The 25355-nt window shown below is 34.7% G+C and overlaps 11 protein-coding genes and 2 non-coding genes across 13 annotated transcripts; 10 read left to right on the forward strand and 3 right to left on the reverse strand.

The window, feature by feature from the left end:
* Window positions 1–759: 759 nt before the first annotated feature.
* NAEGRDRAFT_51996 (uncharacterized protein) lies at window positions 760–2355 on the forward strand (the record flags this gene model as incomplete). Its single annotated transcript, XM_002672671.1, has 1 exon — window positions 760–2355. The coding sequence occupies one exon, from the start codon at window positions 760–762 to the stop codon at window positions 2353–2355; it is 1596 nt and encodes a 531-aa protein (XP_002672717.1).
* A 1745-nt stretch (window positions 2356–4100) lies between these two features.
* On the forward strand, window positions 4101–6677 carry NAEGRDRAFT_72087 (uncharacterized protein; the record flags this gene model as incomplete). The annotated part of the gene is made up of 1 exon (XM_002672672.1): window positions 4101–6677. One exon carries the CDS (start codon window positions 4101–4103, stop codon window positions 6675–6677), a length of 2577 nt encoding a protein of 858 aa, XP_002672718.1.
* Window positions 6678–7434: 757 nt separating this feature from the next.
* On the forward strand, window positions 7435–10014 carry NAEGRDRAFT_51998 (uncharacterized protein; the record flags this gene model as incomplete). The annotated part of the gene is made up of 1 exon (XM_002672673.1): window positions 7435–10014. The coding sequence occupies one exon, from the start codon at window positions 7435–7437 to the stop codon at window positions 10012–10014; it is 2580 nt and encodes an 859-aa protein (XP_002672719.1).
* A 186-nt stretch (window positions 10015–10200) lies between these two features.
* On the forward strand, window positions 10201–12243 carry NAEGRDRAFT_81115 (uncharacterized protein; the record flags this gene model as incomplete). The annotated part of the gene is made up of 4 exons (XM_002672674.1): window positions 10201–10849; window positions 10930–11904; window positions 11973–11997; window positions 12041–12243. 4 exons carry the CDS (start codon window positions 10201–10203, stop codon window positions 12222–12224), a joined length of 1833 nt encoding a protein of 610 aa, XP_002672720.1. The 3' UTR covers window positions 12225–12243.
* Window positions 12244–12289: 46 nt separating this feature from the next.
* NAEGRDRAFT_51999 (uncharacterized protein) lies at window positions 12290–13465 on the reverse strand (the record flags this gene model as incomplete). The annotated part of the gene is made up of 1 exon (XM_002672749.1): window positions 12290–13465. The coding sequence occupies one exon, from the start codon at window positions 13463–13465 to the stop codon at window positions 12290–12292; it is 1176 nt and encodes a 391-aa protein (XP_002672795.1).
* A 958-nt stretch (window positions 13466–14423) lies between these two features.
* On the reverse strand, window positions 14424–14495 carry NAEGRDRAFT_t566. The gene has a single exon. It is a non-coding gene; the product is annotated as a tRNA-Glu (tRNA).
* A 232-nt stretch (window positions 14496–14727) lies between these two features.
* On the forward strand, window positions 14728–16140 carry NAEGRDRAFT_81116 (uncharacterized protein). The gene is made up of 2 exons (XM_002672675.1): window positions 14728–14882; window positions 15175–16140. Exons 1-2 carry the CDS (start codon window positions 14826–14828, stop codon window positions 16051–16053), a joined length of 936 nt encoding a protein of 311 aa, XP_002672721.1. The 5' UTR covers window positions 14728–14825; the 3' UTR covers window positions 16054–16140.
* Window positions 16141–17236: 1096 nt separating this feature from the next.
* Window positions 17237–18176, reverse strand: NAEGRDRAFT_81117 (uncharacterized protein). The gene is made up of 2 exons (XM_002672750.1): window positions 18011–18176; window positions 17237–17790 (listed from the first exon to the last, which is right to left on the reverse strand). The coding sequence occupies exons 1-2, from the start codon at window positions 18172–18174 to the stop codon at window positions 17337–17339; spliced, it is 618 nt and encodes a 205-aa protein (XP_002672796.1). The 5' UTR covers window positions 18175–18176; the 3' UTR covers window positions 17237–17336.
* A 288-nt stretch (window positions 18177–18464) lies between these two features.
* Window positions 18465–21753, forward strand: NAEGRDRAFT_81118 (uncharacterized protein; the record flags this gene model as incomplete). Its single annotated transcript, XM_002672676.1, has 1 exon — window positions 18465–21753. The coding sequence occupies one exon, from the start codon at window positions 18465–18467 to the stop codon at window positions 21510–21512; it is 3048 nt and encodes a 1015-aa protein (XP_002672722.1). The 3' UTR covers window positions 21513–21753.
* Window positions 21754–22937: 1184 nt separating this feature from the next.
* NAEGRDRAFT_72094 (uncharacterized protein) lies at window positions 22938–23579 on the forward strand (the record flags this gene model as incomplete). The annotated part of the gene is made up of 1 exon (XM_002672677.1): window positions 22938–23579. One exon carries the CDS (start codon window positions 22938–22940, stop codon window positions 23577–23579), a length of 642 nt encoding a protein of 213 aa, XP_002672723.1.
* A 125-nt stretch (window positions 23580–23704) lies between these two features.
* Window positions 23705–24121, forward strand: NAEGRDRAFT_72095 (uncharacterized protein; the record flags this gene model as incomplete). The annotated part of the gene is made up of 1 exon (XM_002672678.1): window positions 23705–24121. The coding sequence occupies one exon, from the start codon at window positions 23705–23707 to the stop codon at window positions 24119–24121; it is 417 nt and encodes a 138-aa protein (XP_002672724.1).
* A 149-nt stretch (window positions 24122–24270) lies between these two features.
* NAEGRDRAFT_t552 lies at window positions 24271–24342 on the forward strand. Its single transcript has one exon. It is a non-coding gene; the product is annotated as a tRNA-Glu (tRNA).
* Window positions 24343–24804: 462 nt separating this feature from the next.
* Window positions 24805–25278, forward strand: NAEGRDRAFT_72096 (uncharacterized protein; the record flags this gene model as incomplete). The annotated part of the gene is made up of 1 exon (XM_002672679.1): window positions 24805–25278. One exon carries the CDS (start codon window positions 24805–24807, stop codon window positions 25276–25278), a length of 474 nt encoding a protein of 157 aa, XP_002672725.1.
* Window positions 25279–25355: the final 77 nt, after the last annotated feature.

The following is a 25355-nucleotide window of genomic DNA, read 5'->3' on the forward strand; positions in this document are numbered from 1 at the left end:
TGCTGGAGAAGCAGAGGAGTGACCCATCAATCGATTCCCAGCCGAAGTTGTCCTTCCAAAACTGACGAGACTTTCATTATTATTACTACTACTGGAAGCAGCGTTGTTGTTTGTATTTTTTCGTTGCTGTAAATTTCCAAGCGAGGGAGAAGTTGGAATGGCGGGAGAAGTGTTGGTAGAGCTTGGAATGAGAAATTCTTGGACATCTTGTTTGGTGGTTCGACTCTTGAATGATGGAAGGGAAAATTTACGTTTAGTTTTGGACATTTTTTTGCATTGAGAGTGATGAACTATTTTTTTGAAAGGGAACTTTAAATGCAATCTGTCAAAAGTCATCGCTTTGAATGTGCTCTTGGACTTTGAAATAATTGAGGCGAGAAGTTATTCGCCATTTATTATTTTCGTCTTCATTAAAAGTAATCCAACCAACATACAAACATCAATTAAAAATTGAAATATGAAAGAGTGAATGACTAAAATATCATTTTTAAAGTCAGTCAATGGAGCACACTAATTTTGGTCAGCAACTTAGTTAAGAAGGCTAGAAACTAGCTTAGCTTGTCATCAGCAATTTTCATTGATAAAATTCAAATACAAATTGGCGCCAAATATTAAAAAAAAAATTGATATTTTGGTTTTCTTTAAAGAAAATTTAATACATGTAACCAATTATGATTCCAATAAACGTTGTGATTTGATTACGTGGATAGCGAGATCAAAAAATTGTCATCACACAAGATCACCACAACATTGCACATGATGGAATCAACAAAACCATCATCCGAGATGAAAATGTTCATGGAAAAGGTTGGTCTGGATGTTTTTCAATTCATCCTTTCCTTCTTGCCTCCTGTTCCGTATTTATTTCAACTTCAGAGAGTGAGCAAACATTATTCACAATTGTGTCAATCATGTATGGAAGAAGATTGTAGTGAATTGTATTGGGATGAAGAAGCTGTCGCTCAAATGAATGATCAGATGAAAAAATCGTCATCAAACAATATTCCGAATACTTTGTCGAAATTATTGAAACAAGTTAGACCAGCACATAAAGATTGGGTCTTGTTCTTTAGGGATATCCTACATAAATTCAAAAAGTTGGATCGTCTGGTTTTGAAGAATATGGAATTTTCGAATGTGATCATGTATTTAATTTTTGTAGATTGGAAAGGAGATTTGAAAGAATTGAAACTCATTGAATGTGATTTCAAGGTACAAATACCATGTAGTTTTTCAAGCATGTCTCAAGGTCAAGTTGTAACACTGAGAGAAATATATTTTCAAGTGGAGAGCTTTTTGGATTGTACTTTAGACTTGGGTGACCATACAGGATTCATGACAGATATTCAGAAGTCAACAAATATTGGAAAAATTGAAAAGATCAAAATTGTATCCAAATCGAACGGTTATAATAACGATGCTAAATATCCAAATAATGGATATGGGTTGATTCCATTTGTGAAATGTTTCCCCTCACTCAAGAATATATTCTGCTTAGTTTTCAGAAACAAATCACCTGTATGGGAATCGGTTCTTTTAATGTTTCCAGATATTGTTTTTGAACCCTTACCTAGAGAATTAACCAATAATGAAACAAACTTGGGCGAATTTTATATTGATTACCTGTGTAAGGAATTCAATTTGAGGAAAAACAGACTAGAATTGATTCAACACGAATTTACATCTTCCAGAACTAGAGAGAATATTCATAGTTTCTTTAGTACAATTATTGATTTCTTGGAGGTGCATACACCATTTGGTCTTGATAGTTTGATAAAGGATGTTCGTGGTAATAATATCATTCAATTGGCTATCCTATTTACAAACTATGAAACAGTTCGATTCTTTGTCAAATACCTTACAGCACTTGAGGATAAGGATCATGCTGCTAAAGAACTCTCCCAACTCTTCTCTGCTAATAACCGACTCGATGGAAGAAATGCTCTATTTAAATGTATTTCCTCATCCTCACTTACTTATTTCGATCTGCTTTTAGAGTATGGAGTTTCATTCAATTTTCCAGATAGTGATGGAAATACAATACTTCACAGCTTGTGTATGTTTGGACAATTAGCTAAATTACAAACCTTGTGGGATAATACTTTGGGTAAAAAGCAATTGAAAGAAAAAATGTACTATTTGAATTTTAATACAAAGAATAAGAATGGTGAAACACCACTCTATCTATGTAAAAAGAATAGAATGAATAATATGGCAAACCAATTACAAACCCAATTTGAACATTATGGCATTGATTTGAGTGTTACTGATCCAGTGCCACCAGTAGCAAGCAGCAACCCAACACCAATAAGAAATGACACACCAAGCTCAGCCACGAAATGTGATATTTTGTAGAGATCTATTAAATTAAGTGTAAATACAGTTAGATTTTTAATTCGTGAACGAAAATGTTACATCATGAAAACAATTAGACATTAATCCACATTGCTCATTTAAGGAATGCTTGAAATGCTTTCTAATTTTCCTATTCTTATGACAGGTATCCAAACTAAAATCACGTAGAAACCTCACAATCTCCTTATGACCATAACGTTGAGCAGTTTCAACAGGTAACTCATCCAGACACTTTTGATATTGATTGGCTCCATTTTTCATTAGAAACTTGACCGTACTCAAACAACCAATGATACAAGCAGTGGTTAATGGCATGAATTTTCGTTTCGTTCTCTTTGATCCAACATAATTAATTACTTCTCTGATGAGCTTTTGACCACCTCCAACATGTCCATATAGTGCAATACCATAATTCTTTACATCTTTTCTAATGAACTCTTTGATTTGAGACAGATTTTTTGAATTGACAAGAACTACCAGTTTGTTAGCCAAGTCCAAAATCATGAGCATCCTCATACTCATTCGTATAGAGTAATTGTGCTTGTGTAACATTTCACAAAATGATAGGTGAAGTGTTGGTTCAATTGGAGCCAAACCCACTTCACCTTCATGTGGTACTACTGGTAGGTGTTGTTGCTGTTGACCTTCACTAGAAATAATTGCATCACCACTCTTTTCATTCACAAGCCCATCACCATCACCACATTGAGAACCATCATTCAAACATTCATTCAATACTATTGTTGTACATGTACCATTATTACTTGTATTCGCCTGTGAAGAAGCATTCAATACTGTAATATCGGATGATGGCAATGATGACAATTGTGGACTAGTACTAATAACAGAATTTGATATTGTTGGTTCCTGATGTAAAAGTGCAGAATTTGTTGTTGGTTGTTGGACTATTGAATTAGAGGATGAAATGGAAGAGGTACTATAATTATTTTGTATCAAAACATTTGATGATGAACTATACGAAGGAGTAGAAGAATAATCATCAGACGCCTTGTTGGTATACAGAGATGAATTCATCATCGATGCTGTTGATGGAGATGACTGAGAAGAATTGAATGAAGAGGAGTTATTTGACTGTGTCATGACTAGTGACAGCATTTTTTGTCTGTTGGTTTCGAATCAGAAGAACCTTTCGCGACGATTGGTGAATGAATGACATATTCTGTATTTGGACTCTTCAGTTTCACATGTGTTTTGATTTGTCAAATTTGGGGTTTTGCTTGCCGAGGAGAAGTATTGAATTGTTAAGGTTTGATAATTTGTAAGTTGTTTTCAAATCTACTTATCTAAACACATAAATTGCATCTCCTTAATTGTGTCCTTAGAGATGCACTAGTTTGTCTCCTTCCCATTCATCGACATGTTCATGCAAAAATTACCTCGTATTTGATCTATACAAATTAATATTCCATGCGCAACAATGGTCAAACTAGCAGTTTTTCAATTTGTAAAGAGTGCATCTTCCTTACTGAACTCAAACTGAGAACTTGATAATGCCTCCTTAATAACCAGTGTACAACAGCACAATTCACATCTCTCCAACAAATACTGTTCATCCTTATTAACAAATAGTAAGAAAAAAACAAACGACAACAAGAACGCATTCACTGTATTCTCTCGAGTGTTTTTGAAGATCATTAAGGCGTACCTTTGTGTATTATATAACCAATCAAGCAAAACTAATCTATACACAACTAACTAGTAATTGTACATAATAGTATTTAACAATGCCAACTAAAATTCAACCATTCAATTTGCAACCAACAAGTTCAGAAACCAAGATTCGTTCCACAGCACAACTCTCCACACAAACATCGTGCTTTGAATTTACAAAGGAAGGAGGAGGAATTGCATCTTCTGATTATGATCCAGATCATGATTTGGAAGAACCACTCAATGGAGTGGAAATGACACAAACTACATGTGCTCAATGTATTTCTATTCGGTTATTTATTATCATTCTGATGACTTCCTTGTTATTGGTGTGCTCTATTTTAATTTGGCTCACTGGATTTGTCATGTCCCAGCAAGCTCTTAATTCCATGTCGAGTGAATTAATGGCCACCTATGGACAATCTATCATTCGCTTCATGGATGGTCAAGTAAGACCTTACATTGCAGCCACACACTCAGTAGCCGACGATTACAACATTGGACTTGTTGGAAGAGCTCCACCATTGTCCTATCTCTACAAAAAGTACTCGACCTTCAAACCATACGGTATTGGTTTGGTATTTGATGATGAGTTGAATACTTTCAATACTTTTGGTGTTCCACCGAATGAAGTAGCAGCTTACTACCAAACTCCAAAGGGACAACCAATTTTGAATACATGGAGTGTGAATACTACCAGCCCCAATGTCACAATCAATGGATTGTACAAGATTACCAGCAATTATCTCACCACAAAGCAAAGTTATTGGATTACCGCCTTTGGTTTATTTGAAAAACATCCAGAAATGGAGGGCGTCTTTGGCTCTTCAATTTATTACGTGCCAGGGGGTGGTTACACCATGTATTATTGTGCAAAATTGTATGATCCTTCTATTTATTTCAATACTGGTAATAAGGTGGTTGTTGGTGTGGCCAAGACCAATTTGGCTGTAAATATCATTCAGAGATTCCTCTCAAAAGTAACCTTATTCGGTACAGGTTACTTACTTGTTGCAGAGGATAATGATTTAGTCATTGGAGGTAATATCAATACCACTGCTTTGGATAAGGTCTCCCGTGTATCCATGTTTGATTTGGAAGATCGTGATTCTGGCAAGTTGATGCAAAAGATTTCGATCACATACGGAGATTTGAACATGGCCCCAGCTCACTTTGAAATGAACAGTGTGGGAGTTGATTATTTCATATCGAGATTTGAATTTCAATTATTGAACTTGCAATGGCATGTGTTCATGGTTCTGAAAAGGGATGAAGTTCAAGAAGCACTCAATATAAGTTCTGGTGTTTCGGTAGCTGTCACATTTATCATTATAATATTTGGTGTGGCAATCAGTTTTGCTATTGGTGTCATTATCACAAGACCATTCAAAGTTCTGGAACGTGAATTTGGAAAAATCAAAACAATGGACCTTGAACATGTAATGATTTCACAAAGCAAACTCAAGGAAGTAGACATTATATATGGATATCTCTTTGAAATGACAGCATGGCTCAATGAAATTAAGAGTTTCATCCCAGAGAGCGTCTTTCTCCAGCTAAAGAATGCCAAGCATGAGGAAACCAAACGAGTTCAACTTTTTGAAAAGAAGCAAATCAGTGTAACTGAGCTGCAATCCAAGAATAGTAGAAATTTCTCTGCTATTGGTTCACACTTTTCTGGTTTCTCTAGAAATTGTCCAGATCCAGGTGCATCCAACTTGTTCAAGATGGGTCTCAATGTGAAAAAGACTGCAGTGATTAGAATTACACTTCCTGGGTTTTCCAAATCCTATTCGGCAGCTATCATTTCACACGTCTTTTCAAAGATTGTTTCTGGTCTATCTACCATTTCTAAGGCTATCCAAGCCGATTTTTCAATTAGCTCTGTTGAGGAATTCCAAATCATTGTGAGTGCTGATGAATCACCAAACAAAAAGACTATTAACATTCAAAGTTTGGATGCCGCATTGAAATTCTCTAAATTGATTCAAACCATCAATGATACTTCCCAACTCAATATCAAGTGCTGTATTGGTGTGAGTGTTGGTAAGGCCAATGTTGGTAATTTGGGTTGTGCCAGTTTTAGATCATTTAGTGTGGTTGGTGGTATTTTAGAAAATGCCAAGCGCCTCAGTAAGCTGGCTAACTTGCTTAATTGTAAGATTTTGACAGACCCTGGATGTTTGGACTCTCAAACAAGACAATACTTTGTTTCCAGACCAGTCGAAAGATTACTTATGGAACCACCAATTTATGAAAACTGTCAAGCAACAGTTTCTGGATGCATTTCAACAGTATTCGAAGTTGAAAAGGAAAGATCAGTAGAAAGTGATGAATGGATGTATGAATTGCAACAACACAAGGCCAACGAAAAGTTCTCTGATTTTTGCAAGTACTTTGTCTTTGATCAGGATTATTCACAATTAGGAAATTCATTACTGGTCGAAACTTTAAAGCAAACTGAACAACAACTCAAAGATGAAGTGGAAATCCAATTGTCAGGTGATGTGATTGCTCTTCGGTTATTGAGAAGTATTCAAACATTTATTGGAAGATCTCACGATTTAGAAAAGCACCACGTGAAACTTTCAGATGCCTTGTTGAATTATTATACTAAACTTGATACTTCCATGTTAGAAGTATTTCCATAAAATTGATTGATTTTAATGAGGCAACCTTTGAACGAAAAATAACAAGAAAAATTGTGTATTTTTTGCTTGGTGTTTGTGCCACAATTTTTCTTGTTTTACCTGAGAACACACTTGCTCTATGACCGAAGAAAATTGAAAAATCAATAGAAAAAAATGAATACAACCTTTCCCTTCGAAATAAATTACACATCTTGTGGCAAAGATCATGTTTTTAAATTGGGCAAAAAGTCAAATGTTCTAATAGATCTGCAAGATTTTCCCAGCTCGATGAATTTCCAACTCAGAGTCATCAATTTCACTGGTGGCTCCTCTCTTGGTCAAGTAATTTTTGGTGAACGAGAGTTTCATGATGCTGGTTTTCACTTGGTTTTGGATTTTGAAAAGATTTACAGAGTTTGGGTAGAGAACAGTGAGGTGAAGGTCGAGTTGGTGCTTATTTCAGAGGAAGGAGAGCAAAGAGTGGTTTCTGAGTTTTTGGGAGAGTTGAATGGAAGGGGTGGGATTAGAAAGTGGTGTTGTGGAAAGTGGCTGTGAGTTTAGTTTTGTGAAAAAGATTGAGAAATTATTCGAAATTATTCAAAACAATCACCAATATTGAAATCGAATAGATTTAATGTAAAATACAAAATATCTTGCAAGCATTGATTTAAACATGCCTTAACAAGAAACCAAAACGAAACTTGCTAGTTTTAGAAATAAGGCGCCAAATTTTGCATTTTCAAATTTAAAAAAAAATATAACAAAAATCTCGCCCTCGATGAACAACAATTCCATCATTCAAAGTGATGATGTGGTGATGGAAAAACAACTCGATAATAACAACAAAAATCTTCGGAATGAACAACAACAACAAGTAATAATTTCTCCTTCCGATAAAGATGATTGTGTTGTTGCTTCTTCTTCTTCTGTATCATCTGATAATAATACAACAACAATAGTTATTGGAAAATTGGAGGGAACACCTTGTGTGAATAATAGTAATAATAATAGTGGAAATATTGTGGTTGATCCGAATAGATTGTCACCTCATACATCATCACATCTCTCGATAGAATCGAGTCTTGAACAAAATATGGATGATTATATTGCGGATGATGATGGAAATGCATCGAATAATAACAAAACGAAAAAACATCATCCAGTCGAATTTTTGACAAAACGAATGAAGAGTTTTTCAAATTCTGATGTTTTGAGCTTTTTCAAAAAACCATCACCGAGAAGTGCTTCACCAAATAATGTGCATGAAACTAATAGTTCGGAACTCTTATCTTCTCCCAGTGAAACAGAAAAGATTTCAACAACTCAACTATCAAAACAGGAAAATACAATGTCAATTTCCTCTTCTTCTGTATCCTATCCTACTACCACCAAATTGATTCCACCAAAAGTGAAAAGAGAAAAATCAACAGGAAATATCTACACTTCTTCATCTGATGATGAAATAACATCAACAATTCAACACCAGCTTCAGGAAAAGAAGAGAAAGAGTAGACAAATTCCACCACTACCTCTCAACGAGACTAAGATAAAGAGAATTGCATTGAAAACCATTTACAACATGATGGTTCTTCAACCGAGTATTACAGATAGGGTTCTTCCTCTAATTTTGATAGATGTCAGATCTTCTGAGAAGGACTACATTTCAAAAGTTAGCCCAACCATTGGTCCCCAACACAATAGTCACAATAGTTTTTCTGTATCAGAAATGAGTAGCATCCTTTCTTCCCAAATTGAAAGTGAACTTATATTCGATCAAATGAGGCCTCGATCAAGAAGTTCAGCTACTCCACCCACTCAACCAATAATTTCACCAGGTACTCCCCTCGGTACAAAGGTGCCACTCCTCAATATTAGCTCTATCTCTCCAGACCAAAAATTTAAAGGTATTATGGGTAGCCCTAAATCAGGTTACAACACTCCAGTGGCCAGTCCACTAATGAGTCCAAGAACTTCTTCACTCGGAATTTCTCAACATGTCCAATGGTCAATTCATTTCTATTTACCAGATCATATCATTGATCATATACCAATTGATGATTTGAACAAGGAAAATGTAGCTAGTATAATTCACATGATTGAAACATCTAACACATGCATTGAGAAGGATTTGTACAAAGCCAGATTTGCTTGGAGGAAAATGTCAAATGTTGTTGTAATGGCTGGTAGCTCGAGAGATGAACACAGAGCCAAATGGCTCCTTAGAGTTTTACAATTGGAGGGGAAGTCCTATAATCTATACTCACTCCCACATGGTCTTAATTTCACTCATTTCGAAGCTAAATATCCCTTCTCCATTACTTCTTTCGATTTTGTTGAATTTCAATTACCAACCCATATTTTCAAGAATATTTATTTGGCAAGTTATAGAGTTTTAACACAGGAACGAGGAATAGAAGTGCTCATAGCAAAGAGGTTGAACATTAAGAGGGTTTTGAATTGTGCAAAGGAATGTAAATGTGTAATACCCAACAAATTTCTCTCAGAGGACTCTCCAACAAAGCCAGTCCAAAATAGCTCTCAAACTCTCTCAAGATCAGAGAGCTTTTCCAAGACTGGAATTTCCACCTCTCAAACCCCAAAGATTTCCTATCTCCATCTTCTTCTTGATGATTTTGATCCAAAGCACTGTTACTTTACCGCAGAACAAATGAAGGAAAGTGTCCTCTTCATTAATCAATCATTGAAAAACAATGAAAACATCTTGATTCACTGCCAAGAAGGTAGATCTAGATCAGTAACTATCATTTGCCTCTACATGATGATTAATATTGGATGGAAATTGTCATACTCATTGGAATTTATGAGATCTCAAAAGCCCACCATTTCTGTCCATCCAACCTTCCTTCTTGAACTTCAAGCCATTGAGGATTACATTAGTGACAAGATTGAAAAAATCAAAGGAAACAGCACTATTTCCAGTGATTCTCTCGACAACATGGAAGGAATGATAAAAGTTGATAGTATTCTCACCATAACAGACGATCCTGAACCTCCTGAAAGATACCTCCTCAAATTCACACCACTGTACGAATATTCCTCCACCGATGATCTTTCCTCGGTCAGCACCAATGCATCCCCAAGAGTTTCACCTCGTCTCATCAGCAATAGAAAATTAAAGAAAAGCTCGGTAGACAAATTGAATGTCTCTTTAATTTTCAATAGGGCCAAAAGTGCCACACTATCCTTACCTGATTCTCCACTCCTTCTAGACCCCTCTACCTTATATCTTGATGATTCAGTATTGAGCACATTCTTGGATGAAATTGGACACAATGTCATTCGCCCATTCATTGAAAATTTATATTCATCCAATGACCAATTACAGCAATTACGATAACAGTATCATGTACAAACGAATATATTGTATTAATTTAACAATTATCACTCTCTGAAATACAATATTCATACATTAGAAAATACTCTTCTCTCTTTTCCAAACGTCATCAACTGTCTCCAATCATCACTGCACACAAATTATTATAATTTCATTACCAACAACTAACAAAATCATCATCAATAAAAAATGTTTGGAATCTTCTCAGCATCATCTTCCATCAGTAGTGCTGCTACTGCTGCTGTTGCGGGAAGAAGATCCTACTATAAACAACATCAGGAACAAATTCATCGTCATCATCAACGTGGCAAATTCCTTCCAACAAGAACAACAACAATTTGTCTCCTCCTTCTCATAATACTTCTCCAATTACTTTCAGAGGCAAATGTTGTTCATTCCTTGACCTTTTCTAAACGTTTTTGGAATGCCAATTGTACATCGGAGACGTATCTTCGTGATTGTGGTGAAGAATTAATTTGTGATACAAGTATTGGAAAGTGTTCCTTCTGTGCCAATACAACACAATGTTCAACAGTATTTGGATCAATGAGACAATGTAGAAGATCAATATTGGCAGATCAGTTGCAGGATTTATATCCAAGTTTGATCACCGATCCGAGAGCTCCTATCCATGGAGGTGTTTGTTATCATAAGGATTTATTTCCACAATTTTCATATTTGGATGCTATTGCAACTGTGATTTCATTCCTCGGAAGTGTCTTGTCAACAATGGCTGGAATTGGTGGAGGTGGTTTGATTGTTCCATTGATGGAAACTGCAGGTCAATTTCCTCCTCAAATGGCTGTTGGTATTTCAAAGACAATGATTTTTGGTGCTTGTAAGTACAGTGTTTGAATGATTTGTATTCGAGTTGAGTTGTGCGAATATTTATGATGATAATGATTGTGTGTGAAATAGCCATTTCAAATTTCATTGCTCTTTCATTGAAGAGACATCCACACGCTGATAGACCACTTATTAATTATGATGTGGCACTTTTACTTCAACCTACTTCATTGGTGGGTGTCTTGGTTGGTGTTTTATTGAATAGTATGACTCCTAATTGGCTCATTGTCTTGTTGAGTGCTATTATTTTGACAATTGTCAGTTTGACAACATTTGTCAGAGCTGGTAGAATGTGGAGGGCCGAAAGTGCAGCCAAATTAGTTGGTTCAAACAATGGTTCATCTGCAAACTATCATCAAATTACAGATAATGGAGTAAATAATGATACTATTATTTCAGATGACGAAGACGAAACATTTGACAGACCAAAAAATACCAACAATGAAAATGTATTGGAAACTTCCCTATTAGGAGAAGATGAATTGGAACAAATGGAACAGGAAAATATTGAAAAGGAGGAAAAGAAACAAATTGCCAGAAAAGTCTTACACAATGAAAAATCCACTCCATTCACAAAGCTTTTCGTTTTGGTTTTATGTTGGGTTATTGTATTTATTTTGACAATTGTCAGAGGTGGCCATGGTGCTCCAAGTGTTTTCCACATTGATCACTGTTCTGTTTGGCATTGGGTCTTATTTGCTGCCATGTTTCCAATAATGATTGCTGTTTCATATATGGTTGGTGTCTATCTTGTTAGAAAACACAAAGAAAGATCAGCACTCGTTAGCCATGGATACAGATTCGTAGCTGGAGATCCTCACTGGAGTGTTGGAACTGTAATTCTCTATCCAGTTTTTTCTGCTCTTTCAGGAGTAATTGCTGGTATGCTTGGTGTTGGAGGTGGAATGATTAAATCACCAATGCTTCTCTATCTAGGATTGGATCCACTTGTTGCAGCAGCTACTGCTTCATTCATGATGTTGTTCACATCCTCAATTTCATCCATTCAGTTCGTTATTTTGGGAACTGTTCCATTTGATTATGGTCGTAAGTATTATTGTGTGCATAATTAATATTTATTCATTTATTATCATAATAATTTATTGCTACTTTAGTATGGTATTTCGTTTTTGGATTATTGTAAGTAGAAATTGTAATGTTTTGTAATATTAATTGATTTTAGTGCTGGTATGGTTGGTCAGATATTGATGCATTTCGTATTCCAGAAAGGAAGAAAATCAGTGCTTGTCTTTATTGTGGCCTTTATCATTATTGTTTCAACATTATGCATGACTGGTTTTGGTATTTACAATGCTGTCATTATGTTGCAAAACAATATGTATATGGGTTTCCACTCAATTTGTTAGATAAATCTGTTTTTCTTGTTCATATTTTCTTAATTGAAAAATTATTAAATTTATAAAAGTTGAAATTAAATGTTAAAGGCATAATTGAGCTTGGCCCTTTCTAAGCAGGAATTATAGAGCAAAGATGATTCCTTTGCGTTCGAAACCAACTTACTAACCATTGGAATTGGAGAGGAAATATTGACAGGAGTTTCAGGAATAAATGGTGATTGGACAGTGTTTGTTGTTGTGTTGTTGGAAGAATCAATATCCTCCAATAAGGCATTTGGTATTATGTGTGATTGAACATCAAATTTCCATTTAGCAATTGTCTGTAAATTTTGATTCAATTGACCGAACCGTTTGTTAATTCTTTTGTATCTTTTCGAGAATTCATTCATCATTTTCAAACTATGAACAATTCCATTGAAATACTTTTGAAATTTCTCCAAGCAAAATATCGAACGAATGTCCATTCCATTAAGAATATGGTGATGAAATTCTGCAAGAATATTCCCAAATCGGTTCACTCTATAGGTCATATAGATGGAGAGGTGAGGAAAGACAGCTATTGGGAATAGCAATGGGTCAAATATTTGCATGAGTTCATCAGCTCTATCAACTAGTGCATCAACCATTTCTCCCTCCAATCCAAGTGAAAAGAACACTGATGAAATACCAGATAAGAAAACAAGTTCATGGAGTACGTGCTTCATCCTGGTATATTCCTCAGTGTACTTGTTTGGAAAGTTACGTAAGATTGAATTCATCATATCATTAACTTGCTGTACAACTGTGATGGCAAGACCAGCATTTTGAGGATTAATTTCTTCTTCAATGCTTTTCAAATCAAAAGTATGATTTTCTCGATTGTATAAAGAAAATATGAATACAATACTTGACATTACTCCATTACAACCTCTATCTTCCAATGTACATGCTTTCTGAGCCCTTATAAGTAAATGCTCAAAATCTTGAGCACCATCTCCCAAAATTCTATTCAAATGATTCAAATACGATTGAGCAACTTCGTCCTCGCCTTCTCCACCGTAATAATCACTCAATACTGCATAACTAATCTTTGTATAAATATTGTAATCACTCTTTGTCAAGTATCTTCTAGATTCATGAGCTGCCAATTCGGCTCCTTTTGAATTAGCCAATCTCTGCTCACATAATGCTTGAATAGAGTACATCATTGACAGAAATCCAGTATTATCTCTCGAATCATCTTCATTCATCTCTTTCAACTTTAGTTTCATTTCCACATTGGTAATCAAAGAAAATCCAGGATCCACCACTTTATAAAAGAAATCAATAGTTCCAATTTACAATTATTTCTAATCAAATTATCATCCACTCCCACCAATTCTCTTCCTTTCAATATATTTACAATTTCATTCTTTGCATTCATATAGGGATGATACTTTCTAGATTCATTTGATTTCTTTACATTCTCATCATCACCATTAGTCAATTGAAATGTTAACGCTTTTCTCTTTACTTTCTTATTTACTTCAGTATTTCCACCACTGCTACTACTGCTACAACTATTAGAAGAGGTGGAAACAGCGCAATCATTACTATTATTCGATTCTGGTGAAGACTTGACAGAAGAGATTGGTCGTCCCCTCCTCTTTGGCTTCTCATAACAACAGGTTTTACCTCTCTGAGAACATTCGGAGCATGATGGTAATGTCTTATCACAAAACAAATGCAAATGTCGACACGATTTACATGCTATGGAGTGATATTGTTGTTGGGCACTGGAAAGGCTTGTTGTATTATTATTGATTGAGACTATTTGATTATTATTTAAAGTAGTGTTCCTCCTCGATTGTTGTTGACTTTCTGTTATTGTGGATGGAGATGAAAATTGCAAGTTAGTCATGTTGTTATCTATTACTTGAGAAAAATTAGTTAATAATTGAATGGTTTTTTTTTGCTTTGTTTTACTTAGTGCTGGAAGAGATGGAATGTGCCAATGGCTTTGATGTGGTGAGGAAGAATTTGTGCGTGCGAGCATGATTACTTTATTTGTATTCAAGAGGACAAATATGTGAAAATTGAAGAAATTTGTTGTTATTTGTAAAATTGGATTGCTGTGAATGCTTTATTACCAGTGTCTCTTTCAAATATTTTGTGTTTCGAACGTACATTATTGTTCCCATCTCTTGTTTTAAATTATTTGGTTTAAACCAATGCAAAAACAAAATGATTCTCCCATGCCGGGAATTGAACCCGGACCTCCTGGGTGAAAGCCAGGTATCCTAGCCATTGGACTACACGGGAATCTTGTTCATTATGAAAATAGTTCTCTTATAATATTTACAATATTTCTGTAAACAACAAATGACAAGACGCTATCTCAAGATTTTACAAACAATAGCCAGACACATTCGAATAAGTTTCCATGTGCGATTAATGAACGCTTTCTTTTATCACCAACTTTGTCTCTCAATCCTGAATAGAATTTGTTTCGATACTTCTCCCTTCCAATGAGCATCAAATTTAACCTCTAAAAAAAATAATTACGACTTCAAAGCACCAACCGATTTTTTATTGATTTGTGTCTCTTTGAATAACAGAATCTTTTTATACAAACAAACAACATAACAACAAATGTCTAATAACCCATACGGATCCACTGATGTTGATCCATACGATTATGATTATCAAGTAAGTAGTGATTGTTTTCAACAAGAAGAAAATTTAATGTTCATGTTTGTTATTTTCCGTACTAAATGCTACTTTTGATATTCAAATAATATTCTACCAATAACGACAATTTATAACAACCCAAAACTGATCGTATTGTATTTTGAAATTGTTCATCACCATCAAATTTAAATGTCCTACACCTCTACTATTATTTTACTATTATTATACTCTTTGTGATGATAATTGTACATACTTGCGATGATTTTATTTGATAATGTGATAATAATGAATAATGTCATTTACATAATAGCCAAACTATGGTAATCCAACTCAAGGATATGTCCCACCACAAGTTGGAGCAATGAGTCAACCTGCTCAAATCAACATTGAACCTGTTGGTTCTATGGATAATGAAGCTCTCAGACTTAAGGCTATGGAACTTGCTCGTAGAGAAGCTGAATTGGAAAAGAGAGAACAAGAAGTTACAAATCTTGATAATGCCAATACTGCCAAGAAGAATTTCCCAAGATGTTACCCTCTTGTTTATCACAACATTGCTGATGTTCCTAATGAATTCCTCCGAAGGAAGATTGCCTACTGGGGATTCATCTCTGCAATTGTTTTCCAAGTTGTGGTCTTCTTGAACTGTGTTTCTGCCTATATTACTGCCTTCTCTACTACACCAAATGCCTTCCCTAAGGATGTTTCTCTCATGAATCTTATTCAATTTTGCATTGTTTCTACAATCCTCTTCTTAATTTCTGGTATTGCTCACTTCTTCCTTGGATATTGGCCATTGTACAAGGCTATGGATACTGGTGCCATTCCAAGATTCATCATTTTCTTCATTGCCTATGCTGTTTCAATTATTTTCTGTGCTCTTGGTGTTGCTGGTTATTTGACTTATGGTTTCAGTGGTATTGTCACTGCTATTTACTATTTCCCAACTGGTACATATGGAAGTATTGCTGGATTTGTTTGTAACTTGATCATGGCTGTCATTTGGTTCGCTTTGATGATCAATTATATCATCATTTTTATTATGGTTATTAAGGTCTTTAGAGCTCTTAAGGGATCTCTTAACAAGATTAAGGAATATGGTGCTGGTTTGGTTCAAAGTGGTGCTGCTACTGCTATCAGCTCAGCTGTCAAAAATACTATCAGTGGTGGTGGTAGTCAACAAGTTTAAATGTATTTATCTGTTTGAAAAATACATTAACAATCTATATACTCTGTAAATTTTCCAAATAATTAAATAACTTTTCTGTTTCTCTATAAATTATCGAAATGGTTTCTTGATGGAAGGAAATTTCTGGGGACAATTTGGCTAATATGGAAGGTAGGGAAACACAAAAACGCAAGAAATGTGGTAAACCGTAAACCTGTGATGCTGGCTCTTTTACCTTATTTTTGAATGTAGAATTTTCAGTAAGGTACAAAATTGAAAAGGGCTTCTCAAAACAGCCATCAAAAAACTGTAACAGACCGTCCATGGAATATTTTAAAGCACCAAAATCATCCTTTGAACTTTCCTCATTTGCCTTCACATAGGCACAAATAATGCCTCTCACTGACTTGCTCTCGTCCTCAATTAATGAATGTTCCTTTTCCTCTTTTGAGACTTGACAATAATCCTTGTATAGATATTCTTTAATCCATTGAGGAATTTTAAGTGATGGTGTTGATGGCTCGATATCATTCTGTGATGATGGGGAGGACTCGGTTGTTGTTTCTGTTTTGGAGCTTTCTGTCTTTTCTGTTGTTTTTCTCTTTCGTTTCAAATCCTTCTTTTCAGATGTCTTTTCTTCATTTTTTTCTTTTGCTTCCTCTGTTTGCATGTCAGTATTAGAAGAAGGTGTTTTTTCTGAACTATTATCATGATTCTTTAATTCAGAGCTTGATGGCTCTGAAACAGTTGTGCTACTTGTTTCTTCTGATGTATCTGTTGGCACTAAATTATCATCCGCATCAGGTACATATTTCTCACATGTTGATTCCAATGAAGCAATGTAGGTTTTAATTTTTCCATTTTTACCTCCCAGTAACTTGTCTTTAAATATTTTAATTTCATTCTCCTTTGTCAATTCTTTAAATTCACAATCTTGAATTTTAATTTCAAATTTATCACTCGTTCTGAAAATCACTGCCTCATATCCTCCATCTATTTTACCAGTAATCTATAAATATTATCATGAAAGAAGATCATGTTTAAAAAGTTTAATGAAGAAATCAAAAAATTCTTTCCGAAATTTAAATTCCATCATTCATACCTACCTTTATAAGAAAATATAAATTCTTATCCTTCACTGTTGGGATTGGTCTACAAAAAACCTTGTCATTTGGTGATAAAGTTGCCGGATCAAAAGAAGACATTTTTTTAAATATTAATTTTTATGTTTTTTATAATAATCTTCCATTGACGATGTTAATGAGCCTTTAGAGTCTTAGAGACACCCCTTCGTGGTTTAAAATTTAATCAATATATCTTTGCTTGAAGGCCTTTCCAGTTTCGTAATCTTCAGGAGAAACTCTGAAGAATGGAAGGAAGTCTTCTCTCTTCAAGTTTTCAGAATCAAGTTCTTCCATTTCGGAACGAACCCACAAAACGTATGGACGCAAGTAGGCAACGTCATCTTCTGGCTTAGTCCATTGTTCTCTTGGCAGTCTCTTTTGGTTAACAGACAAGTCAAAAGCACGAGCAAGACGCTTTTCACGAGCACGACGAACTTCTTCTGGCAATCTGTTGAGAGCTTCAATAATCATTGGATCTTCATCGTTGAGGATATCATCATATAAGAGACCAAAAGTTTGATAACGCATAGAGCTTCTGTAGGCCAAAGTGACGAAACGATCAGCCTTTTCCCACATTGAGAGATCAGTGTATGGGATTTCAGTGTATTTGGTCCATGGGTTTTGAATTGGGAAACTAAATGTTGATGTATTTAGTGTTTTTTGTTTTTCATATTGTTGTTTTTATAATTTCCAAAATATTGATGATGGTCAAGTGATAATTGTTTGCGCGGTATTCCAATATGACAAGAAAGTGTACATCAAGATGATATGTTGACGATGAAATTAATTTCCAACAATAAAACACGACCGTGATGATGATTAAAAATTTTCTCTTCTTGGCTTTTTCTACTTACGCTTCATAAACGTTGAATTCACCTCTCTTATCAGCAACAGCAACAGTGTCGACAACATCTGGAACAACTGAAGCAGGTAAAATTCCTTTAGGGAAGAAGTTCTTGTTGAGGACGAGCATTTCGTTGACGAAACGATAGCCGGTAGCGGCAAGACCACGGAGCATTTTTTTTGAGTTGAAGCGATTTTACAATAGTGAGCATTTATGGTTTTAATAGAGAACATAACAGCTGCTAAAGCTAGTAAGAACAATATTATGGCAATCACAACAACAATTGTTTTTCAATAATTTCCAATATTCAATGATGACAAGAAAGTGAGAGGGAGTTTTTATTCATATTTTGTTTTAATTAAAACAAAATTGATGAGAGGCTTTCGTTCCGAATTTTTTTTTACGTTAGGTTTGTGATTGAATTCCTACAAACACTGGAAGCCTCTAAAAAACAAACAAAAAAAATGTCTTCACGTTATCAAAATGCTGGTGGAGGAGGTAATTACAATAATAGACAAGGACCACACCAGAAAGTGTTATGTGTAGCTGAAAAACCAGAGGCTGCCAAACAAATTGCCACAATTTTAAGTGCAGGAAAATTTCAGAGGAGAGAAGGAAAATCCAAGTTTAACAAGATATTTGAATTTGAATATAGAATGAATGGTGTTGTTGTAACAATGTCAGTCACATCGGTTTTAGGTCATTTGATGGAGTTGGGTTTTGATCCGAAATTAAAATCGTGGACATCTTGTGATCCGATTACTTTGATGGATCCTGCAACACCTGTATTTCGGAATGTGCCAGAGAAGAATTTAGAAATTCAACAAAACCTAGAACAAGAAGCAAGATATGCCACAAAATTATTGCTGTGGCTCGATTGTGATAGAGAAGGAGAAAATATTGCATTTGAAGTGATTGAAGTTTGCAAGAAGGTAAATCGAAGCCTTTCCATTGAAAATGATTCAATTCTCAGGGCAAGATTTTCAGAGTTTACAGCTGCAGCAATCAATAGGGCAATTAGAAATTTGGAAAGACCAAATGTATTGGATAGTATGGCTGTAGATACGAGACAGGAATTGGATTTGAGAATTGGAGCCTCTTTTACTCGTTTTCAGTCACTCAGACTCAAAAAGAAGTTTCAAGGAATTACAGCAGATTATATTAGTTATGGACCATGCCAATTTCCAACATTGGGATTTGTGGTAAAGAGAGATTTAATTATCAAGAACTTTGAATCGGAATCATTTTGGACTTTAAATTGTACACACGATATGGGAGAGGAAGGCAAGGCTCAATTTCTATGGAAGAGAGGTAGGCTTTTTGACCAATTGACTTGCTTGGTCATTTACGAGTTGTGTGTTGAAGCTCAAAGGGCTAGAGTGGTCAATGTGGAAAAAAAAAGAAGATACAAATACAGACCAGATCCATTGAATACAATTGAATTGCAAAAATTGGCATCTCAGAAATTGAAAATGGGTTCACACGAAACTATGAAGGTTGCTGAATCATTGTATAATAAGGGTTTTATCAGTTATCCTAGAACAGAAACTAACAATTACAATCAATTCCAGGATGATGATTTGAAACGACTTGTAAATGAACACACATCAAATCCAACATGGGGTGGTTATGCTTCAGATCTATTGAATGGAGGTTATCAAAAGCCACCTAGTGGAAAGCAAGATGATAAGGCGCATCCTCCAATTCACCCTCTCAAAGGTGATTGTAATTCCAATGATTCAAAGGAACAAGCTCTCTATGAATTGATTGCAAGACACTTTTTAGCATGTTGTTCAAAGGATGCTGTCGGTGCCGAGACTAAGGTTATCATTTCAATTGCCAACGAAGAGTTTACTTGCTCTGGATTGATGGTTGAACAAAAGAACTTTTTGGAAATTTGGAAGTATGATAGATGGTCGGATAAGAGTATTCCAGTTTTCAATGCAGGTCAAGAGTTTATCCCAACCTCATTATTGATGGATCATGGTGAAACTCGTCCACCTCCTCATCTTTCTGAATCAGATTTGATTTCTGCTATGGATTCTAATGGTATCGGTACTGATGCCACTGTTGCTCAACACATTAAAACCATCCAGGAGAGAGGCTATGTCATCAAGAAAGGAAATAGATTTGAAGCCACCAACTTGGGAATGGCACTCTTGCAAGGATATGATCTCATTGGATACGAATTATCAACTCCTAATTTGAGATCAAAGATGGAAAAGGATATGCTTAGTATTTCAAAAGGAGAACAATCCAAGGAAGCAGTCATTCACCAAAGCTTGTCCATGTACAAACATGTATATATTCAAATTTGTAAATCAGCTTATTTATTGGATAAGGCGGTACAACAACATTTTCCAACTCTTGGTGAAGGACAGAGCAGAGTTTTAGGAAGAGGATTTTCACTATGTTCCTGTAAGAATCCAATGGACTTGAAGGAGCAGGATGGAAATAATTTCCTTCATTGTAAAAATTGTAGTGATTCATATCCTCTTCCTTCTAAATCAGAATATGAAAGTATTGAAGATGTTTGCCCAATTTGTAATTTCCAGATACTTAACATTATCACACAAAAGAACACTTCATACAAGCTGTGTCCTCACTGTTTCAATAATCCCCCAGAAATTGAAAATTCAAATGAATCTTTTGCTAATGGATTCAAATGCTTTAACTGTACATTTACTGGTTGTAAATATTCGAGAAAGAAGGATGCCGTAGTAAGGAAATGTCAGAAATGTTCCAACAATTTAGTAGTAAGGCAACGAAAGAATGATACCTCCCTTTATATTGGATGTAAGGGGTTCCCAAATTGTAAATCTGCAGTGTGGCTTCCAAAGTCAATCGAAAAGGCTGATTTGACAACTGAAAAGTGCAACAGGTGTAGTACTCGTTCGGATACTGTGTATAGATTGAAATTTACATTTGCCCAAGGAACACTTCTACCTCCAGGTGTTAATAGAGAACATACAACTTGTGTATTTTGTGATCAGGACTTTGATGAGGCTTTCAATATTAATTTGAATTCCCTTAATGGTGATTCAGGTGGTGCTTCTTCCCATGGAGTGCTTGTACACAACTCTACATCGAATAATAGAAACATGCCAAATAGAAGTCCAACAATTGCTGGTGGTGGTTATGGAAATAGAACAAGTCCAGTTGGGGCAACAGGGAGAAATATTGCTGCAAGACAGAATAATACACCACCACCTAATCAAATGACTTTGGATAGAATGTTGGGCAAGAGAACAAGAGTTGATAATAATAATGGAAATAATAATAGCAACCCACCTCCTCAAAATTCTTACCAAAGAAACAATACATCTCCAAGAAATCAATTCGGAAACAATCATGGCGGTAGTGGATCTGGTGATGTTGTATGTACAAATTGTAGCTCTGCACCAGAAATTTTCACTTGTAAGCAGGGAGAAAACCAAGGGAGACAATTTTACAAATGTCCAAATAAGGATAAGGACGAGGCTTGTAAAAAGTTTTTCAAATGGGTTGATTAATTTATTTCAATACGAACCTATTGTTTCACATTGTCTTAATACCTTCTTGAAAGTGTTTACAAATAACCCAGACAATTATAATGCAATTTAATCAAACCACCGTGAAATTAGAACTTTGATCAGAAACAACGAGTAGAAAAAATGTCATCATGTACACAATTCACATCACTTCCCTATGAAATTCTTCTTCATATTTTATCGTTCGGCGTTGATAAATGCTCATTAAATCACAAAGTTATTCAATTTATTGCTAATTTTCAATCATTGAACAAGAAAATTTCATCAATATTTTGATAATTTCTGGTTGGACATATTCGAAAATTGTTATGGAATTTCGCTTCAATCCAACCAGGTGCAATTATTAAAAGAAGAAATGTTACAAAAGAAAACTCTGGGAAGGAAAATATTGTTGGCGAAGTATATCAAATATAATATTTGGAAAAGTGCTAAATTAAATGAAGATGATCGAATTAGAGTTGTAATGATAGGGGATGGAGCAGTTGGTAAGTATAGTTGAGGAATTTTGTTTGACTTTAGAATAGGAAAAAGTGCAATAACAACTTATTTCATTCAAGGAAAGTTCAATACAGAGTACGATCCAACAATAGGTATTGTATAATTGAAATTCATAAGTTTATTCAAATTTAAAGATGATTTTTATAGAAAGGAAATACAAGTGAATAATTTCAAGTCAATTATTGAAGTGATTGACTTGGCTGGTCCTGAAGAATATTATTCAGTTAGAGAATCGCATTGGAGGAGTGGAGATTGTTTCATTATTGTATGTGACGTGAATAACAGAGATTCTTTGGAGGAAGCTAAAATTTTATTACATCAATTGGTTGTTGTAAAAAATTCAACTAATTTTCCAGTTGTTTTTGCATTGAATAAGATTGATTTATTGGAATATTTGGAAAAAGAGAAAATAGTGGAAGAATACAAAAGAGATATTGAATCAACCACTTGTCTATATTTGGGAAATAGTTCAATACTTGATTGTAGTGCAAGAACAGGAGAAAATATTAATTATTTATTTGATGAATGTGTTAGGCGAACGAGGTTTAATTCAATTGGTAACTTAAAGCTTCTGAAAGATGTAATCAAATATGATTCAAATTTTATTGAAATTTGCCTTAATGGTAATGATGATGTGGAAAATAATAAGAAAAAAGCAAAGAAATGTTTTATTATGTGATTATGGAAAACATGAATAACAACATTGTTACGAAAAATAAGAAGGTTTACTCTATACTTGGGCGCATACAGAATAATTGTAATGTTAACTGTTTTCCGTTGGATTTCCATCTACAGTAATTCAACCTTGTTGCACAATCAACTACAGTAACAACATTCACTCACACCAACACACAGAATTCCGCTTCAAAAAAACCACCTCAATTCTCACTCAAAAACAACACAAAGAAAATGGGTAACATAATGGCTTTATCTGTTGTTGCTATGCAACAAGGAATGGTCTCCAAGAATGTAACACCAGTATTATTCGCCTTTGGATTTACATCCTTGGTTTTCCTTATCAAATACTTGGTACAGGAGGTAATCATGTTGGTCATTCAAGGTACAAAAGAGGCCGAACCAAAAACATTTGACGACATTAAGAAGGTTAACTTGGATGAGCTTCCTAAGGAATTGGCCAATAACAAACGTTCAATTTATGAGAGGCTGAGAAGAATTAAGAAGGAAGACTTTGAATTTATTGTCATGTTCGTTTTTATTGCTGCTTCGTATCTTATATCCACAAGTGGTGCTTCCAATTACACCTTTACATCAACTTCAAAATCCACCGAATCAAATGTTAATACATTAATAGTTTGGAGTGATCTTTCAATTGCCAATTCAGTAATTGGATGCCTATTCATTGTTGCATTCTTTGTGTTGAGAGTTATCAGTCTCGTGATGATATTTGTACAATCTAAAACCCTCATTCAGAACATTATTAGAATAGTGACCTTTGTTTACCTTGCACTTTTTGGATTGTTTGTACTTATTATGATATTCATGTTTAATTTTTATGTTCAGGTCATTGTACCTAGCAAAGTTAATGCTTAATGGTTGTTTTATATTTTAAATCTAAACTAAAAACTAGTTTTTCACTTGGTTTACAATAATTTTAAATATTATTAAATATTCAAGTTTTTTATTAAAAACAATAAAAAAAACAAGCACACGATATGATGTACGGAATACGGTTCATGAATAGAAATCAATCTCCAAGCCATAAGGAAGATCGTGCCCAATATAACCAACCATCAAATGAGAGTTTGATCACGGAGAAGAAATTATTCATGATTGAGTGCAAGATTGAACTTCTAAATATTTTGCAATCGTCATCAATTGATCATCAACCGACAAATGGGAATTTATTAACAAATAATTGTAATAGTAATACTAATAATAATAATTCATCATCATTGTCATTATCAGCTGAAGGGAGAATTAAATATTATTCGGATCAGTTGGAGGAGGCTAAGAAGATTGTGCAAGATTTAAAGTTTATCCAATTGGTTATGAATGAAAGTAATTTGGATGTATTGGAACGATTAAAGATTCAAGTTGTGGATCCAGAGGAAGAAGAAATGCAGAAAATCTAAATTAAATTTTAGCATATTGAAAGAATTATTTGTAAACTCAGTAATATTAACTCCTTTTGCCAACTATCTCTTTTAACAAAATGCTAAAATTTCTATTGGAACTTGGTAACCAAGTGGCCATTAAGGGATTATTTTCATTCTGAATGTATTCCCGTGTAGTCCAATGGCTAGGATACCTGGCTTTCACCCAGGAGGTCCGGGTTCAATTCCCGGCATGGGAGAATCATTTTGTTTTTGAATTGTTTTGAATTGGTATTCATTTAGAGATAAACAGAACTCTCTTAAAAAATGTCTAGATCTACTTGTTCACCCTCTCTTGCATTCTCTCTCAATTTTAATCAGCTTGATGAAATTCTTGTGGATCAACAACCTGAAACAGTGGAAGATGTAGAAAATTATGAACAACCTCCAATCAGTGGATTTTCAATTCATGTTCCGAGTGATAGTTATGTTTTTGTATGGAATGATTGTCTTTGCCTTATGAATAGAACAACACGAAAAGTATTCAAACAGATGGAGAGTCCGTTGGTCCAATAGTTAATTTAATATTGCATAATGACCAGATTATTGTGATGCATTTGGATGGAGTAATCACCTTACTAGATGTGAAGCAATTAATTGAATCTGATGAATTTGATAAAGCCAAGATATGGACAAGCCACACTTCCTGTCATGACGCACTAATGGCAGCAATTATGGGTGATCATGTCTATATACCAGATAAGAAATTGGGAGTTGTAGTTTTGAATTTAAGTAATGGAGCAAGAAATGAAGTAATGGAACAATTGGTACCACAAATTGAGGATGGTATTGGAATTGTGTTTGCTTCAGAAACTGAAATGATTCTCTCCAGGAGTGGATCTTTGGAATTGTGGACTAGGCCATCGTATGATATTTCTGAAAAGTGGAGTTTGCAGGTGAAGAGAGAGGCTGCCAAGGAGAGGGGTTACTTGTTCCTATTCAATATGGCCTATGAGAGGAGTAGTGAGCTACTCTATGTATTGGATTGTGATATAATGAGAGTGAGTGTCATTGGTAAGAATACTCTGGATATTATCAAGACATTTGGAGAGGATTTGAATTTGACTTCTATTTGTATTGATGAAGAGAAGGGTCATCTTTACTGTTGTTATAATAACATTGTAATTTACAATTAATACTTTGATAATAAAATCAAAATAATACCATGTACAATAAATATTCAAAATTTACATTTGAAATACTGTTAATTTTT

Source organism: Naegleria gruberi, assembly GCF_000004985.1.
Source record: "Naegleria gruberi genomic scaffold NAEGRscaffold_51, whole genome shotgun sequence".
Lineage (NCBI taxonomy): Eukaryota > Heterolobosea > Eutetramitea > Acrasida > Naegleriidae > Naegleria > Naegleria gruberi.